This window comes from Maniola hyperantus, chromosome 6 (assembly GCF_902806685.2).
Source record: "Maniola hyperantus chromosome 6, iAphHyp1.2, whole genome shotgun sequence".
NCBI lineage: Eukaryota > Metazoa > Arthropoda > Insecta > Lepidoptera > Nymphalidae > Maniola > Maniola hyperantus.
In genome coordinates, this window is record NC_048541.1 from 4279755 (window position 1) to 4297852 (window position 18098).

At 39.1% G+C, this 18098-nt stretch overlaps 1 protein-coding gene across 1 annotated transcript in view; it reads right to left on the reverse strand.

Annotated features, from left to right (window-relative positions):
- Positions 1-2928: 2928 nt before the first annotated feature.
- LOC117982780 (venom dipeptidyl peptidase 4-like) overlaps positions 2929-18098 on the reverse strand; it is a 45280-nt gene continuing 30110 nt past the window's right edge. Inside the window, exons 5-18 of the mRNA XM_069499333.1 lie at positions 16369-16446; positions 14862-15129; positions 13873-14042; positions 11091-11182; positions 10655-10787; positions 9564-9656; positions 8725-8864; positions 7685-7892; positions 6723-6904; positions 6044-6238; positions 4896-5053; positions 4338-4423; positions 3497-3622; positions 2929-3084 (exon numbers count right to left, since the gene is read on the reverse strand). Of these exons, the coding sequence (XP_069355434.1) occupies positions 2989-3084; positions 3497-3622; positions 4338-4423; positions 4896-5053; positions 6044-6238; positions 6723-6904; positions 7685-7892; positions 8725-8864; positions 9564-9656; positions 10655-10787; positions 11091-11182; positions 13873-14042; positions 14862-15129; positions 16369-16446 (2025 nt within the window). The 3' untranslated portion in view covers positions 2929-2988. The remainder of the gene's footprint in view (positions 3085-3496; positions 3623-4337; positions 4424-4895; positions 5054-6043; positions 6239-6722; positions 6905-7684; positions 7893-8724; positions 8865-9563; positions 9657-10654; positions 10788-11090; positions 11183-13872; positions 14043-14861; positions 15130-16368; positions 16447-18098) is intronic.

An 18098-nucleotide genomic window follows, 5' to 3' on the forward strand; every position in this document is an offset into this window, starting at 1 on the left:
TAATCAATAGTATTACCTATTCTTCTTATAAGTACAAAAAAACACAAAGTTTATTTTTTTCTTTTAGTATTTAAGTATTAGGTACCTACTTACCAGATATGACTACTGTTCAGTGAGCGTTCGTGCACACTTAACGTACGTGTCGACTGCAGACGATAAGTAGGCTCCTAGAGAACCTCAGGCTGAGTTCTCACACCTGCTCATAATAGGCTACTTGACAATTTTTTTAAGTTGGTCTTAAATGGTTAATATTTGTCCTATTATATCAAAAAAATTAACACTATATTTTTTTGCGCCCTAAAAACCGTAAAACTTTAATTTAAAAAAATATTTTTCTTAGACAGGTGAAAACACTGTCGGCCATGTTTGGCCGATAGATTATCTGTGCTCTGACGTCATGCATTTGTAAACAACAGTATAACCTGGGTTATACTGTTGTTTACAAATGCATGACGTCAGAGCACAGATAATCTATCGGCCAAACATGGCCGACAGTGTTTTCACCTGTCTAAGAAAAATATTTTTTTAAATTAAAGTTTTACGGTTTTTAGGGCGCAAAAAAATATAGTGTTAATTTTTTTGATATAATAGGACAAATATTAACCATTTAAGACCAACTTAAAAAAATTGTCAAGTAGCCTATTATTTTATTACTATCTGATGCCCGCAACTTCATTCGCGTAGATTTATATTTTAAAAATCCAACTCTTTGATTTTCCGGGATAAAAAGCCTATGGCACTCTCCAGGTCTTTAACAATACCCGTGCAAAAAATCACGTCGATCAGTTGCTCTGTTGCAACGTGATTGAAGGACCAACCAATAATCCAACAAAGAAATACGCTTTCGCATTTAAAATATGGGTAGTGATTGATAATAATGTTCGGGATGTATTTTAATAAATAAAAAACAATATTAAAAAAAACACATAAATATATTAATTAGTCATTTAGTACTTAAAATTCAAATATTTACAAAAAAGTGGTACCCTATTGTGCTTAGGGATGATGAATTAATACAGTTTTTAGTCCTTACTTCATTTGATATTTTCTATCACCCCTACTTGACAATATTATTTGAATATTAAATACACTCATGTGACAACCCTGTCTTCATATTGATTAGGTACATAATTATATTTGGCAACATCAATAATTAGTAACATTAAAAAATAAATATAGATAGTAGTATATTATTTTTTATTTACATTTAATTATGTACTACTTAATTAATAATATTTTCAAAAACAAATAAATTTGCTTGGTACGATAATAATATTATTTTTGAGCAAAATATTAAGGAGAATATTATTATTTTCAAAATTGTGCATACATTTTACTTTAGAAATAAGTAGCTCTACCTTACCTAAGGATGTTTCCAAGTTAGCCAGGCAGATAGCACATAACTTACTTTATAAATCCTAAGATTCCGTTGATAAATGATGACAGGCGGTTTAATTTAAGTTACGGTTACCTTTTTTTAGCGTTTAAACTATCGTGAGTGATTTCCATACCTTTACGTTAACGTATTTATACTAACGTAAAGTTAATAAAAAAAATAAAGTTACGATCACCGTTAATTTTACCGTCAACAAAAGCAATAATGGGTTGCAAAAGTCATGGTCTTCTTCGCTCTGGGCTAGTTTCCGCACTTAAACGTTTCCGTCTGTCGTGCCTAAAAGTCATGGTCAACAATGGACCAAAATTTTATCTGTAACCGTAATCTTACAGATATGGACTTTAACTATTACACTTATCTTACTCCACTTTGCTTTTTATTGGTGGTGAAAGTTTAAAATTAACCGAAACGTAACTTTAACTGCCTGTCATATAACTGGACCTAAGGGCGACTATGCACTTCTCCGAATCATTCCTTGACCGAATCCAAGAAAATACCAATCGAAGAAAATGTAGATACCTTTAAATTCGGATGTCATTATTTATTTAGAACTAGAGGATGCCCGTGACTTCGTCCGCGTGGATTTAGGTTTTTAAAAATCCTGTGGGAACTTTTTAATTTTCCGGGATAAAAAGTAGCCTATGTCCTTCCCCGCGATGCAAGCTATCTCTGTACCAAATTTCGTCAAAATGGGTTGAACGGTTGAGCCGTGAAAAGCTAGCAGACAGACAGACAGATAGATAAACACACTTTCGCATTTATAATATTAAGTATGGAAGTATGGATTAGAACAAGGTCAGGACCGAATCTAAGATACAGAAGGTATACTTACTATTGACATTCGGATCAAATTTTCTCAGATTTGGATTGGTCTTTTTTGCCCTAATGAAAGTCTTAAATGTTTATGAAACTATAGCTACCTATCATAAAAGTAACCTATTAAGTACTTTGAGGTACAGGATGGATTATTAACCATATATTAGGTAGGTACCTATGAGTAATTATATCTGATCTAATTTCGGGAGTATTCGTAAGATACGTTACCTTTTTTAGTGGGAAAAAATAAAATTTAAAAAGTCTTTGTGTGCAAAGCCTCGGGTTGATTCGCGAGCAAGTGAGAAACTCGTAATTTTTAAATTCACTTATATCGTGTGGTGGGAGGTTTCGGCCATGGCTACTTTCCAGTTGCCACCCTACCACCAAGCAGCAAAGGCCTAGCGATATAGCGTTCCAGTAAAATGCCGCGTAGAAACTGATAAAGGGTACTGGTCTAAATTAAACTGCCATACTTAACGTGCTTTTATCGCAGACCCCGTTCACACGGCATTTGCACCGCACGTTTTTGCTGGATAATTTTTACCGAATACGTACCATAGAACCTTTCACACGTTCTTTGTACTGCTATACTATACTGCTGTTCTAAAAACGTGCGTGTTAATACCATGTAAAAACCAGACTAAACAAAGTTTCAGGCAGTTACGCCTATACAGGCTTATTACACTTTATCAATAACGATATGTACTCCACTGGAATGAATTTTAAAAAACTTTAATTCTTCTTAAGGAAATTCACTTATTCATAATAGTGTCCTATTACACCGAAAACATGTTTTCTTGTAGGAACTTCTCGAGCGCGTGGTAGAGATGCGGCCTCACTCCGCCCAAGCCGTGATCTTCGTCTGTGTAACTCTGAGAAAAAAAAACCAAATTAAAATAAATTTTGGTGCAATATAATAATTAGGCCACACTCAGTTACACTATATCATTTAATTGTCACGTTCATATTACATGGCATATAAAAGTCGTGCTCGGTGATGATAACAGAAGATTTTGTGGCGGTTGCCACTGATGCAACTAGATGGCGCTATTCAATCGATAACATTTCATGACGTAGTCCCGAACAAATATACCGCCGACAGCACTCGCACTAACGGAGTTTTCTGGGACTATATAAAGAAGTTTCAAGATACAACCGTCGGCCCAGCTGGCGCCACCGAGCACAACCAATCGCTCGGTGGGAGATCTCCCTTTGGTACGGTCGAGCCTGCTCACCGCTCCCGTACAATTCGAATCTTACAATAATACTAAATTCACCACTAACCATCTGGTGGAAGTAGACGTCCCTCCGCTGCAGTAGCCTGGAGATCAGCATGGCGTGCTGATAATGCACGTTGTCGTCTTCAGTCCCGTGCACGAGGAAGTAACTCTTATTCCTGTATGCCTCCACCTAAAAATAGAATTAACTTATAAATAAATTCATTAAAATTAAATTCAATTAAAATTAAATGAGGCACACGAAGGGTTCTGCATCATTTTAATTTCTTTTAATTTGCATGGCGACCGTATTGAAATTTTTATTATTTGTTGTTATAAAATAGAAATACACATACCTACCTACTGTGAAAATTTCAACTCTCTACCTATTACGGTTCAAGAAATACAGCCTGCTGACCGACAGACGGACGGACGGATGGACAGCGGAGGTTTAATAATAGTAATTGGCGCTCTTTTCAGGTACGGAACCCTAAAAAGGAACAGAAACAGAATTTTATGTAACTTAAGATCTTAGTGCTACTTAACGACCACGCTCAAGACCCTTGACCTAACCTGACCTTACTTGACTAACTGTAACTTAACGTTACAAGGTATGTCATTTCTAAACTAAAATAGATTTGTCTGTCCTGTTCTTCTAACATTAGTAAGAAACATATGCGAATAAGTACTCTAGTTAGCATCCAAGTAAATATCCATATTCCTGTACCTAATATTCTCAGAGTTTTTGTACAAATTCAATTTTTTAATTATGTTTATTAGCGCTTGACTGCGATCACACCTGGAGTAAGGGAAAATGCACTAATTGTTATCGAACAAAAAAAAATAAGACGGGCAACTTTGTAAAAAATAAGGCCATCTAGCGGCAAAACAGCAAACTTCACACTCACCACATCTTCTTTCAGAAGCGAGGAGTTGGTGTAGCCCGCAACGTTGTTTTGCGGAGTGTCCATGTACCGCTCCGTGTAGATTGTGTCTGAAACAATCATGAACAGATTCAGTGAAAAAGTAAAAGAAAACTGCTTTAACAGACGGACGGACACCGAGGCGAGATCTAGTACGCGACAGGTCGAGATGGCAATCGGAGTGGAGGCGCGGGGGCTGTGCGGGTGTGCGGGGCATCCCCACCTCGATTACCATCGCGACCTGTCGCGTACTCGTTGAACTTTTAATACAGAACACCGAAAGTGTCTATGTTTGTTGGTTTGCTGGTTTGTCCTTTAAAGACGCTATAACGGAGCAACGAATTAACCTGTTAAAAGATCTGGATAGTGACATAGGTTACTTTTTATCCCGGAAAATCAAAGAGTTCCCACGGGGGAAGAAATCCACGCGGACGAAATCACGGACATCAACCCCAGATGCACGTGCAATTGATGTCCAGCCACTGTAGGTTCTGATGCAAGACCCTACGGGACAGCGAGGAAAACAAAGCACATATTATTTACCATAGAATCGCCAGTCCACGACGGGAGCAACGGCGATGGCGCATCGGAATACGTCACCGCCACGAGCCAGCGCAAGGGAAGCCGCGTAGCCGCCATACGACCAACCCCAGATGCACGTGCGATTGGCGTCCAGCCACTGCAGGTTCTGATGCAGGATCCTGCGCGACAGCGAATTAAACATCTAATTTATTTATATTAATAACCAGCAAACGAGCAGCTGAGTCACGTGATATTCACCCCCGTATTCACAATCATTACTATGAGGTCTCACTGTGTGCTTGAACGCACAGTGTGTGGTTCCACCAATCAGATTATTTTGTCACGTCAATTTTCGATAATCTGATTGGTGGAATCCACACTATGCGTTCGAGCACACTGTGCGATCATAGTAATGATTGTGAATACGGGTGTAAGTGACGTCCGTCGCCCATGAACGTTTGCTGCACCAAAGGAATCGTCAATCCATCACAAAACTTTCAAGTGGCCTTCCATAAATTCCTAAAAAGCTTACACTTAGACGGAGAAATGTGAGTCACTCAGAAAGAGAAGTGTGTTTACGAAGATACACAAATTTCACTCTAATTTTTTATTCTATGTGAAAAAAGTTCTTCTTGAGTATGCTCTTGTAGTATTAGAATAAACGGTTCTCCGCATATTGCTTAAATGAATTTTCAAAAAAAATCCTAAGATATTCAGTGACAGCAATTTGGTTCGATCTCAACACGATCTCAACGATTCCAAACTTCCTGTCAACAGCGAACATGAACCGCGCAAGCCATCGGTTATGAGTTCTTTTTATTCATTTTGTCATCTCTGTCTCAAATTATCTACCGCATTCTAACATTTATAGTCGCTGACAATTCCGACAGAACTTTACGATTTCTTTAATATAACGGTGGACGGTACAAAAATTGCAAGATACCTGGTAACAGCAATCTGGTCTTCGATCTCAACGGTGCCAAGATTTTATTGACAGCGAACATGTTGGCGAATCCCCACATGACGTCGATGTCGCATATTTTATAATTTTATCAGCACTATCTCAAATCGTCTACCGTTTTCAAACATTTACTATCCCTGACAATTCCGGCAGAAAGCATTCCTTAATGTAATGGATCATGGATAACAGTATAAAAATTCCAGGATACCTGGTAACAGCAATCTGGTCTTGGATCTCAACGGTGCCAAGTTTCCTGTTGACAGCGAACATGTTGTCGACTCCTCGCAAGCCGGACCCACGGCCGTCGATACGCGCAACTGCGATGCCGTAGCGACTGACCAGAGAGGTTCCCCAGTCGAGGGTCCATTGCTTTGTGACCAATGATGTGTCTGGACCTGCGTAACTGGAAAAGATAATTTTAAAGCATATTAATTATGTTGATTCTGTAAAAAAAAGCCACATTCCCCTTCATCCTAGATCAGAACTTAACGCAATAATGCTGACTTTAAACTTCACATATCTTCTGGACTACAGATTTAAAGGTCATGCGATCTAGTAACTGAGTGTATGTTTTTGTAGCATACTGAAATAGGTAATTCAATCTCATACTATTTATCGACCGTATCATATCGATGATTCCAAAAATATTTTTAATCCCATAAATGCGAAAGTGTGTTTGTTTGTTGGCGTGTCGTTCAATCCTGCCGCAACGAAGCAACAGATAACGTGATTTCGCAAGAATTTAAAGACCTGAAGAAGTGACGTAGGCTACTTTTTATCCCACACGGGATTTTTAAAAACTTATAAATTCACACGGAGGACGTCGCTGGCAAATATTAGAATGGCAAATAAACGCCAACTAAATGTATCTACCAAAAATTACTTACACATATACCAAAAGTGGCAAATTAGTGCGATTGGCATAGTCTGGTGGCACTTGAATCATCACGTCAGCCTCGATCGCTTCCACACCGCGAATTGTGTGATATATGGTCACTGGCATAGTGTGTGACGCCAACAAATCCGAGGCTCTCGAGTTGTCATCCCATACTGATAACAGAGTACCATTCTGAAAATGTGAATAGGGTTTAAAAAACAAAACATCAAAAAATCAGTCATTTACTTATTGCGAATTGAGATACCATAGGTAGAGACAGTGGCGTGCACAGGAGTTCAAGCTAGGGTATGCATTTAGGTATGAACTTATTTTACGACAAGTTATAATGAAAAATAAGCATTGATTTATTACAATAAGGGTAAGCAGTGCGTTTATGCTTCTATGAGCTGCACGCCACTGGGTAGAGACTATTCTAGTCTCTACCAGAATAGTCTCTGGAAAAATTTCTCAGCAGTTATTATATTGAGCATAAACTTATGCTCGCTTACTTCATCCGCGTGGACTGCATAAATTTCAACCCCCTATTTCACCCCCTTAGGGGTTAAATTTTCAAAAATCCTTTCTTAGCGGATGCCTACGTCATAACTCATAACAGCTATCTGCATGCCTAAGTTCAGCCCGATCTGTCCAGTTGGTTGAGCTGTGCGTTGATAGATCTGTCAATCAGGCAGTCAGTCACCTTTTCCTTTTATATATTGAGATTTAAGATCATTATCGCCATTTTAGTCACTCTTCGATTCTATAAAACAAAATTTTAATTTGCTTTCAATTGGAAAGCTCAGTAATATTCCAGTTAACTATTTACCACCAGGGCGCTTAATATTGCAAGAAAAGCACCAAATAATTATATCACTTTGACTTTATTTCTTGTCTTGTGCCTTTGCCTTTCTCTAGGACTTTTGGTAGTTGCTGAACTATTACTGAATACTTTTAAAGAAACTTTGGACTCACCTTGTCATAAATCAAGATCTGTGGTATATCAGGTCCCCCACAGTTAACGCTGATACGGGAGCCGGGGCTGATGTCTGCGTCATTGAACAGACACTGTTTGCCGTCAGGGCGTCTGATGTTGCAAGTAAAGCACGACACCTCTCCCGAAGAGTTTACAGTGTAAACGTGTTGCTCAGCCCTGTCTGTCACACCGGTTGCCTTGTACCAGCTGAAATAGTCAATTTACCTTGTCTCTTACTTTGATACATTGATTATTATCTCTGGCTTTTATGGGACCAATATCAAACCCAAAGAGACTATACAAAAAACACATGAAAGAAGCGAAACTTCTACGCATTTTTCAGAAAGAGTAGTTTGACTAGACTGGATAGTCCAATGTTTTGTGCAACTTATCATGTAAACGCCAGCGTTTTATGCTAGCCTGGTGGTTTTTATAAAGTTGATTAGACCTGCGCAGTGGGTGATTTATTTATGAATTGGTCTAAAGGTGGTACGAAGTGAGTTGCGACAGCACGAAAGTTTGTACTGCTGCGACATTAGTTCGTCAGTCATGTCTTCACTTCCCGTACTTTAGGAAAAGTACATATCCATGTGCAGACATATACTTTTACTTAGGATAAGGATATTTAGTACAAGACCAAGTGTCCACTGGAAAATCTCCTTGCAAAAATTAGCTGGCATTGACTTAGTAGTACTATTACATTATTCTGTGCTTATACTGACAATAATTTCCACAAGTTTTTCCATATAAATGTAACTTGCAAGAGTATTAGCATAGTAGACTGTACAAGTGATCGCCAGAAATATTTTTTTAAAAACTTTTAAAAAAATATTTCTGGCGATCACTGGCGATTACTTATTATGCGCGTGGCCGCCATTTTAGTGACGTCAGCACTAGACTGAAGTTCCGAGCTGAGTGTATATTTTTATTTCGGCTGACTTCAAAATGACGTCATTTAGATGTAAATGAGACATGGTTCCAGCGCAATAGCAATTTGCGGGACTTACACTAGTGGATGCTTGGGCATTGATTTACTCACATGTCATCGTCATCAGTCCAAAGTAATATTTCGCCGACGGTGTGTGCAGTATTAACTCGATTCGCTAAACTCCACAGCCCAGCGCCGTTCACGGGCCGCGTCACTTGCACGATTTGCTTGTATCGAACACCACCTACCGCCTGAATTCATAAGCAGTAGGATTAGCAATATTGTTAAACGTGGGATCTGGGGTCTGGGGTTTAAGTGAAATGGACCATAACTGCCTTGTTTTTAGGGTTCCGTACCACAAAAGGAAAAACGGAACCCTTATAGGATCACTTTGTTGTCTGTCTGTCTGTCAAGAAACCTACAGGGTACTTCCAGTTGACCTAGAATCATAAAATTTAGCAGGTAGGTAGATCTTATAGCTGACATTTGGGAAAAAATCTGAAAACCGTGAATTTAGGGTTAGATCACACAATGTTTTCTTCACTTGGAGCGATGCTGCTCTGCCAAAGACCTTCAATCATACATCTAGGTACCCGTACAGCCAGTGTTCCAAGCGGAAATCTTGCGAAATTGAAATCGGTGGTACTGAAATCTTTACTTAAAAACAAGGACCCTTAGGTTCACTTTAATCTACCTTATTAATTTTTATTAGTTGTTACTTATAACGCTCGAATCATCTAAATGTCATACTAACCCTACGGTAGGTGTCGTGATAGTGTAATAACTTAATCGAAGTGTTGATCTCGGATTGATTATCATTTATCACTATCACTATGATCAGATAAGTAATCATTAAATTAAATAACAAATACTTATATAGGTTAGAATTATAATAATTTACTGTATGACGTGCCTAATGCCTATTTACTTACATAATGATAGGTACTTACTGCTGGCAAAATTGTGATGAACGCATTTCCTTGAGTGTTGAAAAGCAAAGGATTGTTGTCTATCCAGCCATCGCTTTCTGTATACGTAAAGATCTGAAAATATAGGAAAAAATACAAAAAAACCAGCTGATGCCCGCGACTTCGTTCGCGTGGATTTAGGTTTTTTATAAATCCCGTGGGAACTCATTAATTTTCCGTGATATAAGCTAACTCTGTACCGAATTTCATCAAAATCGTTTGAACTGTTGAGCCGTGAAAAGCTAGCAGGCAGACAGACACACTTTCGCATTTATTATATTATAGTATGGATAATACACATAATATATGGCATCGTAACTTGAGCATTTAGTATTATGATTTTCCCATTATTATAGCGCCCTCATGTACTTACCTACTTTTTAAGTCACAAGAGTAATTTTTTTAAAGAATGCTAAGTAGGTACTATATCTTCTAAGACCCCTTACTAGGTGGACGGACGACATCAGACGAGTCGCAGGGAGCCGCTGGATCCAAGCGGCGCAAGACCGTGGCGTGTGGAAGTCCCTACAAGAGACCTATGTCCAGCTGTGGACGTCTATTGGTTGATGATGATGATGATGAGATGTATCTACACTATATTTAAAAAAATATTGTGACTAGTATTGCACGCCACAAAGTGGCAAACTGTTAGAACTTTATAACAAGTATAACACCTAATGCACCTACACAGTTAATGCAATAAAATTTATTCTATTCTATTCTATTCCATTCCATTCTATTCCATTCTATTCCATTCTATTCCATTCTATTCCATTCTATTCCATTCTATTCCATTCTATTCCATTCTATTCCATTCTATTCCATTCTATTCCATTCTATTCCATTCTATTCCATTCTATTCCATTCTATTCCATTCTATTCCATTCTATTCCATTCTATTCCATTCTATTCCATTCTATTCCATTCTATTCCATTCCATTCCATTCTATTCCATTCCATTCTATTCCGTTCTATTCCATTCTATTCCATTCTATTCCATTCTATTCCATTCTATTCCATTCTATTCCATTCTATTCTATTCTATGCTATACTTAAAATCGAGTAAATCTTACAGCATTGCAAGTAGCAGGTACTGCTTGAGTCGCCTCCACGCATATATCGATTCTCAGTGATGTCTGAACTCTGTTGGTCCACATAACAGCGATTCTGTCGCTCCCAACAAACAATACGGTTTTCAAAATTGGTCTGAAAAGGAAAAAAATGAAGTAAGTAACGTGACTAAAATATTAAGAACTAGCTTATGCTCGCGACTTCGTCCGCGTGGACTACACAAATTTCAAACCCTTTTTTCCCTTATTTCACCCTGTTAGGGGTTGAATTTTCAAAACTCCTTTCTTAGCGGATGCGTACGTCGTAATAGCTATCTGCATGCCAAATTTCAGCCCGATCCGTTCAGTAGTTTGAGCTGTGGGTTGATAGATCAGTCAGTCAGTCAGTCACCTTTTCCTTTTATACATTTAGAAGAGAAGATTAGGTAGTAAAACTTACTCTTGTAGATCTGTGGGCACATTGAAAGTTGTATCAATGCCATTCGCGATGTCCCGCATAGTGACTGACACTGTTGGATTTGTGGTACCAGACTAAAAGCGAAACACACAACTTGTAATATCATAATGTATGTCAGCTGTGATAGCCTAGTGGTTAGGATCATAGGATGTCCGCCTTCTAATCGGAGGTCGGGGGTTCGAACCCAGGCACGCACCTCTAACTTTTCGGAGTTATGTGCGTTTTAATTAATTAAATTTCACTTGCTTTAACGGTGAAGGAAAACATCGTGAGGAAACCGGCATGCCTGAGAGTTCTACATAATGTTCTCAAAGGTGTGTGAAGTCTACCAATCCGCACATGGCCAGCGTGGTAGACTATGGCCAAAACCCTTCTCACTCTGAGAGGAGACCCGTACTCTGTAGTGAGCCGGCGGCGATGGGTTGATCATGATGATGATTTGCTAGCCTAGTTTACAACATGGGGACTAACGAAAGTGACTGTTTTTAGGGTTCCGTTGTACGGAACCCTAAAAACAGTCACTAGGGCTCCCTAGGAACCTTTATAAGATCACTTTGTCTGTCTGTCCGTGATCTATGATTCTACAGTAATATTATATTATTATAGATACCTACTACCTATACGATACCCTACATATAATTTAATATTGCAACTTAAATACAAAAGAAAACTATATATAGTAGGTATATACATATAGAAAAAACTTGTCATTAAAAATTTTACGATACCTATTATTATAATTAGGTAGGGTACAATAAAAGTTATGATACAGTAAAAGAAAAGCACTGACAATAAACAAAAATACGCTCTACGGCACTTGATTGAATCTCTCGAAGCGTGAAAGGGTATACACCATGTTTTCTTAAAAATAACTCTAGCTTTACGAAATGCCAAGGTTCCATCCATATCCATACTAATATTATGAATGCAAAAGTGTGTCTGTCTGTCTGCTAACTTTTCACCGCCCATCCGTTCAACCGATTTTGACGAAATTTGGTACAGAGATAGCTTGCATCACGCGGAAGGACAGAGCCTACTTTTTATACCGGAAAATTGAAGAGTTCCCACAGGATTTTTAAGAACCTAAATCGCGGGCATCATCTAGGAAGCAATAAAACTTGCAGAAATTAGCTATGGCATGTCACTTGCACAGTGCACTGTGTCAACTGCAAGTTATTTTTTGCTACTTTTTAGGGTTCCGTTCCTCTAAAGGAAAAAAGGAACCCTTGCAGGATCACTTGGTTGTCTGTCTGTCTGTCTGTCGTGTCTGTCAAGAAAACCTATAGGGTACTTCCCTTTGAGATAGAATCATAAAATTTGGCAAGCAGACAGGTATTATAGCACACGTAAGGGGAAAAATCCGAAAACCGTGAATTTGTGGTTACATCTTCTTCTCTAAATAAAAATAAATCGCTGAATGTGTTGCTGATCGCAACTCTCGAGAACAGCTGAACCGATATCGCTAATTCTTTTTTTATAATGTTCCTTGACGTACGAGGATGGTTCTTACGGAGAGAAAATTTTTAACCATTGTATTAAAAAAAATAAAGAATCGTCTGTTAGGCGGTACGAAATTCGCCGGGTCAGCTAGTCTTGAACAAATATTTAGTATTAGTATGGATTTTCAACTTTCAAAGTATATACCAAAGTGGGGTATCATATGAAAGGGATTTACCTGTACATACTCAAACAGATTTTTATTTATTTTTATGCATAATAGTTTTAACTTATCGTGCAAAATGGCGAAAAAATACAATCGTATTACGGATCTCTCAGTGCGCGAGTCGGACTCGCACTTGGCCGGTTTTTTTTTTGTCCAACATTGGACGTCCACAGGCTGACGATGATGATATTACCTTAGGATAGTGAATCTCCCGGTGTCTTGTGTACTGATACTCCACAGAGCCGGGAACGCCGAAGTGCGGGATCTTCATCACTCGGACCTTGGTGTCGTTGAACGTCACGTACGCCAGCTTGGCGCCATTGCTCGACAACCAGATGGCATTGTTGGAACCAAACTTTGTTGGTTGGCAAGACATGTGTCCAACAGTGGACGTCCACACGCTGACGAAGATGATGTTACCTTAGGATAGTGAATCTCCCGGTGTCTTGTGTACTGATACTCCACAGAGCCGGGAACGCCGAAGTGCGGGATCTTCATCACTCGGACCTTGGTGTCGTTGAACGTCACGTACGCCAGCTTGGCGCCATTGCTCGACAACCAGATGGCATTGTTGGAACCAAACTTTGTTGGTTGGCAAGACATGTGTCCAACAGTGGACGTCCACACGCTGACGAAGATGATGTTACCTTAGGATAGTGAATCTCCCGGTGTCTTGTGTACTGATACTCCACAGAGCCGGGAACGCCGAAGTGCGGGATTTTCATCACTCGGACCTTGGTGTCGTTGAACGTCGCGTACGCCAGCTTGGCGCCATTGCTCGACAACCAGATGGCATTGTTGGAACCAAACTTTGTTGGTTGGCAAGACATGTGTCCAACAGTGGACGTCCACACGCTGACGAAGATGATGTTACCTTAGGATAGTGAATCTCCCGGTGTCTTGTGTACTGATACTCCACAGAGCCGGGAACGCCGAAGTGCGGGATTTTCATCACTCGGACCTTGGTGTCGTTGAACGTCGCGTACGCCAGCTTGGCGCCATTGCTCGACAACCAGATGGCATTGTTGGAACCAAACTTTGTTGGTTGGCAAGACATGTGTCCAACAGTGGACGTCCACACGCTGACGAAGATGATGTTACCTTAGGATAGTGAATCTCCCGGTGTCTTGTGTACTGATACTCCACAGAGCCGGGAACGCCGAAGTGCGGGATTTTCATCACTCGGACCTTGGTGTCGTTGAACGTCGCGTACGCCACCTTGGCGCCATTGCTCGAGAACCAGATGGCATTGTTGGAACCAAACACCTCCTCTGGAAACAATCAGTACCCTTCAGTACCCTTATTATAAATGCGAAAGTGTGTTTGTTTGTTGGTTTATTAGTTTGTTGGTTTGTCCTTCAATCACGTTGCAACGGTGCAACGGATTGACGTGATTTTTGTATGGGTATAGATAAATACCTGGAGGCTGACATAGGCTACTTTTTATCCCGGGAAATTAAAGAGTTCCCACGGGATTTTTAAAAAACTAATTCCACGCGGACGATGTCACGGGCATCAGCTAGTTTTATTTATATTTTCTTCCTTTTTGAATAGTAGGTATTTTATAATTAAATAGGTACCGGACATTTGAGATGATGTCCTTTTTTATTTTTTTATTTATTCAGATACAAGTTAGCACTTGACTGCAATCTCACATGGTGGTAAGTGATGATGTAGTCTAAGATGGAAGCGGGCTAACCTGGAAGGGGTATGGCAGCTTTTCTAAGCCCAAGCCCCTTTGGTTTCTACACGGCATCGTACCGGAACCCTAAACCGCTTGGCGGTACGGCTTTGCCGCTAGGGTGGTAACTAGCCACGGCCGAAGCCTCCCACCAGACAAAACCTTGGTGCAGTGGTATACGCTGTGGCCTTATAAATAAAGATGTCGGGTTAGATTCCTGACAGATTAAGTTTCTTAATTACCCAATTGGCCCGGAACCCTATAACTATATGCGCCGAGTCGAGAACCTTGTCCTATTTGGAAGTGGAAGGAAAAATAATCAAATTGTCCTATGATTAGGTATGATTGCTCAGTCGACTTACGCACCGCAAATTGAAAGTTAAAGTGTAGGTACATATTAGGTACTTACCCTCGTACACCCAATCAGGAACTCCGTGATAAACAACATTTTCTAGTCCCGTAGTCGTCAACTGTTCCGGTGGAGACGTTATCGTCAAATTGTACTGCAGGAAGACGTTGTTCTCATAAACGAAGGCAAGGGACGTCCCCGTCGGTCCCCATACGAAGTTTTGCAGCGTCGCGTTCACGGGTGCCACCCCAGGAGGGACGATGTGGATCTCTTGACCTGTGTGAAGGTCCACAGCTGTGTAACGAGCGGTAAAACTGTGTCTGTAAATCTGTAACAGAGAATATTGGAATCAGAATATTCTAGGTTTGAATCCTGGCAGAGTCGCCATCTGAGGTTGGGGTTCATCATCATCATAGCTGTGATAGCCTAGTGGTTATAACGTCCGCCTTCTACTCGGAGGTCGGGGGTTCGATCCCGGGCACGCACCTCTAACTTTTCGGAGTTATGTGCGTTTTAACTGAAATTTGGCATGCAGATAGCTATTATGACGTAGGCATCCGCTAAGAGAGGATTTTTGAAAATTCAACCCCTAATGGGGTGAAATACGGGTTTGAAATTTGTGTAGTCCACGCGGACGAAGTCGCGGGCATAAGCTACTTTTAAATAATTGTAACATGCGGATCTGTGGCATGCTTCAATGTTGCGAGTTAATCTGGCGTAAATGAATAATTTTATTAATACAGTATCGACACAAAAATATCTTACAGTACGCAGCCGAAAGTAATGTGCATCGGCCTTTAGAATGACAATTTCGGCTTTGTAGAGCGTTGTCTCTGTCAGTCATACCTATATATGACGTTTTATCGGTCTCAACGACAGCGAGAGTGCTCTACAAATCTGATATCTCCTTCTAAAGGTCGATGTACCTACATTACTTTCGGCCGAGTAGGTACTGTATAAAAATTCTACTTATTTAAATTAGATAGGTACCTAAGTAGTAGGTAATCATTTGAATGACCTACATCGCATTATAACGTTGAATTAAATGACCTAAATGAGTTAGCTCGCTTTATAGTAGGTAATCTAAAGGGAGTTAGTGGCACTAATTAGACTAGAAAATGAGTTCTGTTACATTTAATTAATGCTCTAGCGTAACGAAAATATGTAGGCACAATACATTAACACTAGAAGTTAGTGTTATAAATATCTAATTAATCTATTTATATTATAAACATCTATCAACTCACAGCTCAAACCACTGGATGGTCGAGCTGAAATTTGGCATGCAGACAACTAATAGGTATGGCGTAGACATCCGATAAGAAAGGATTTTTGAATTTAACCCCTAAGGGGGTAAAACAGGGGTTTGAAATTAGTAGGTATAGTCCACGCGGACGAAGTCGCGAGTTGAAAATACAGGCGTACTCAGAGTCGCTTAATCGTTACTTAAGTTTAGTTAAAACGAGACAGAGCTATGTCTCTCACATAAATCTGTCTCATTTTAACTCAATCTTAAGTAACGATTAGTGACTCTGAGTACCTACGGCGGAAGATTATATTATCTTACCGAAACTTCGTTGTAGGAAAGCACCACATAGTTGCCGTCGGGTGACAGTGACGTCACTCGGAATGATTGCTGCAATATCTGAAAGATTAAACAAAAATATTTACAAATCGAGTGGCACTCGATAATCGATATCAAGGTTTGGAACTGCAAGGCTGATTACAATAATGCGAGTGACGTATACTTTAAATCAGTACCCATATTATGAATGCGAAAGTGTGTTTGTTTGTTGGTTTGTCCTTTAATCACGTCGCAACGGAGCAACCGATTGACGTGATTTTTTGCATGAGTATAGTTAAAGACCAGAGTGACATAGGCTACTTTTTATCCTGGAAAATCAAAGAGTTCCCACGGGATTTTTAAAAACCTAAGTCATCAGCTAGTTAATAATAAATTGTAAAGTTGGCCATCACAAATCACTCCTCTTCAAATATTGCGACAAGATAGACAACTGTTTGCCTAATGGAGATTACATAAAACTATAGAATAGAATAGAATAGAATGTTTTTTTATTCATGTAAACTTTTTAAAAGTGCTTATGAATAGTCAGGTTTAATTTACCACTGGTTCGGAATGCCGTTCCTACCGAGAAGAACCAGCAAGAAACTCGGCGGTTGCTCTTTTTAATTTTTCAATTTACAATGTTATTATACCGTACTATACAAGCCATTGCAGCCCCGTGCATTGCTGGAGCGAGTCAAATCCAAGCTTTTTTATCGTTTACATAGTCTGCGACTGTATAATATGCTTTTTTTAGGAGCATACTTTTAACACATTTTTTAAACTTGTGTAAAGGCAAGTCTAAAATTGCTTGTGGAATTTTATTATAAAATATTACACTCATTCCCACAAATGACTTTCGCACCTTCCAGAGGCGGAGCGCAGGAGTAGCTAGCTTATTTTTGTTTCTAGTTTGCCTATCATGGAGATCACTGATTTTTTTGTAACTGTGAATGTTTTGTCGTACAAAAATTATATTATTGTAAATATATTGGGAAGCTACTGTAAGAATACCTATTTCCTTAAATATCTCTCGTAGGGAACTTTCCAGCATCATAACTTTTAATGAAGTTATCAACTCAAACAATCTAAGTTAATATTAAGCTTGAACTCGCAAACTTGACTTAACTGAGTTCAATTCAAGGCGTAGATACATAAAGTATAAACTACGCTAAACTAGGGACTAATCTAGTTTAGGCTACAATTACATTAATAATTGATTTTGACAAATGTTACGAATTGGTTCTAAATACCGTTTCAACTATTACGAAGTAGCGTTTAGGGATGACATGGCCATAGAATAATATTCTGTGGTTGCCACTTGCCATATCCCTTCAATTTCAGCTTTCTGCCATTTTAATAAAAGTTTCTTAAAAAATTGAACTGACTTCAAAGCACTGAAAATAATTAGTTAATTTTGAAATCCTTTTTTAATGAAAATATATAATATCTAACAATAATAAGCCACACGAAACTTTCGTGTGGATCTATTTTTAAATTAATTTCAAACAATAATATGGACCCTTGAGATCCAGTTCACACGGCATTTCCACGGTAAATTTTTTGGAGGATAAAATACAAATCTTACCGAATACGTATAAAACATTTTATACGCATATTAAAACCGTTCACACGTTTGTACTTCAAATAAAAATGCACACAAATTTAACCGTGTGGACGGTTCTAGAAGTATATGCGCTACTACTTATTCGGAAGATTTACCCTGTAAGAAA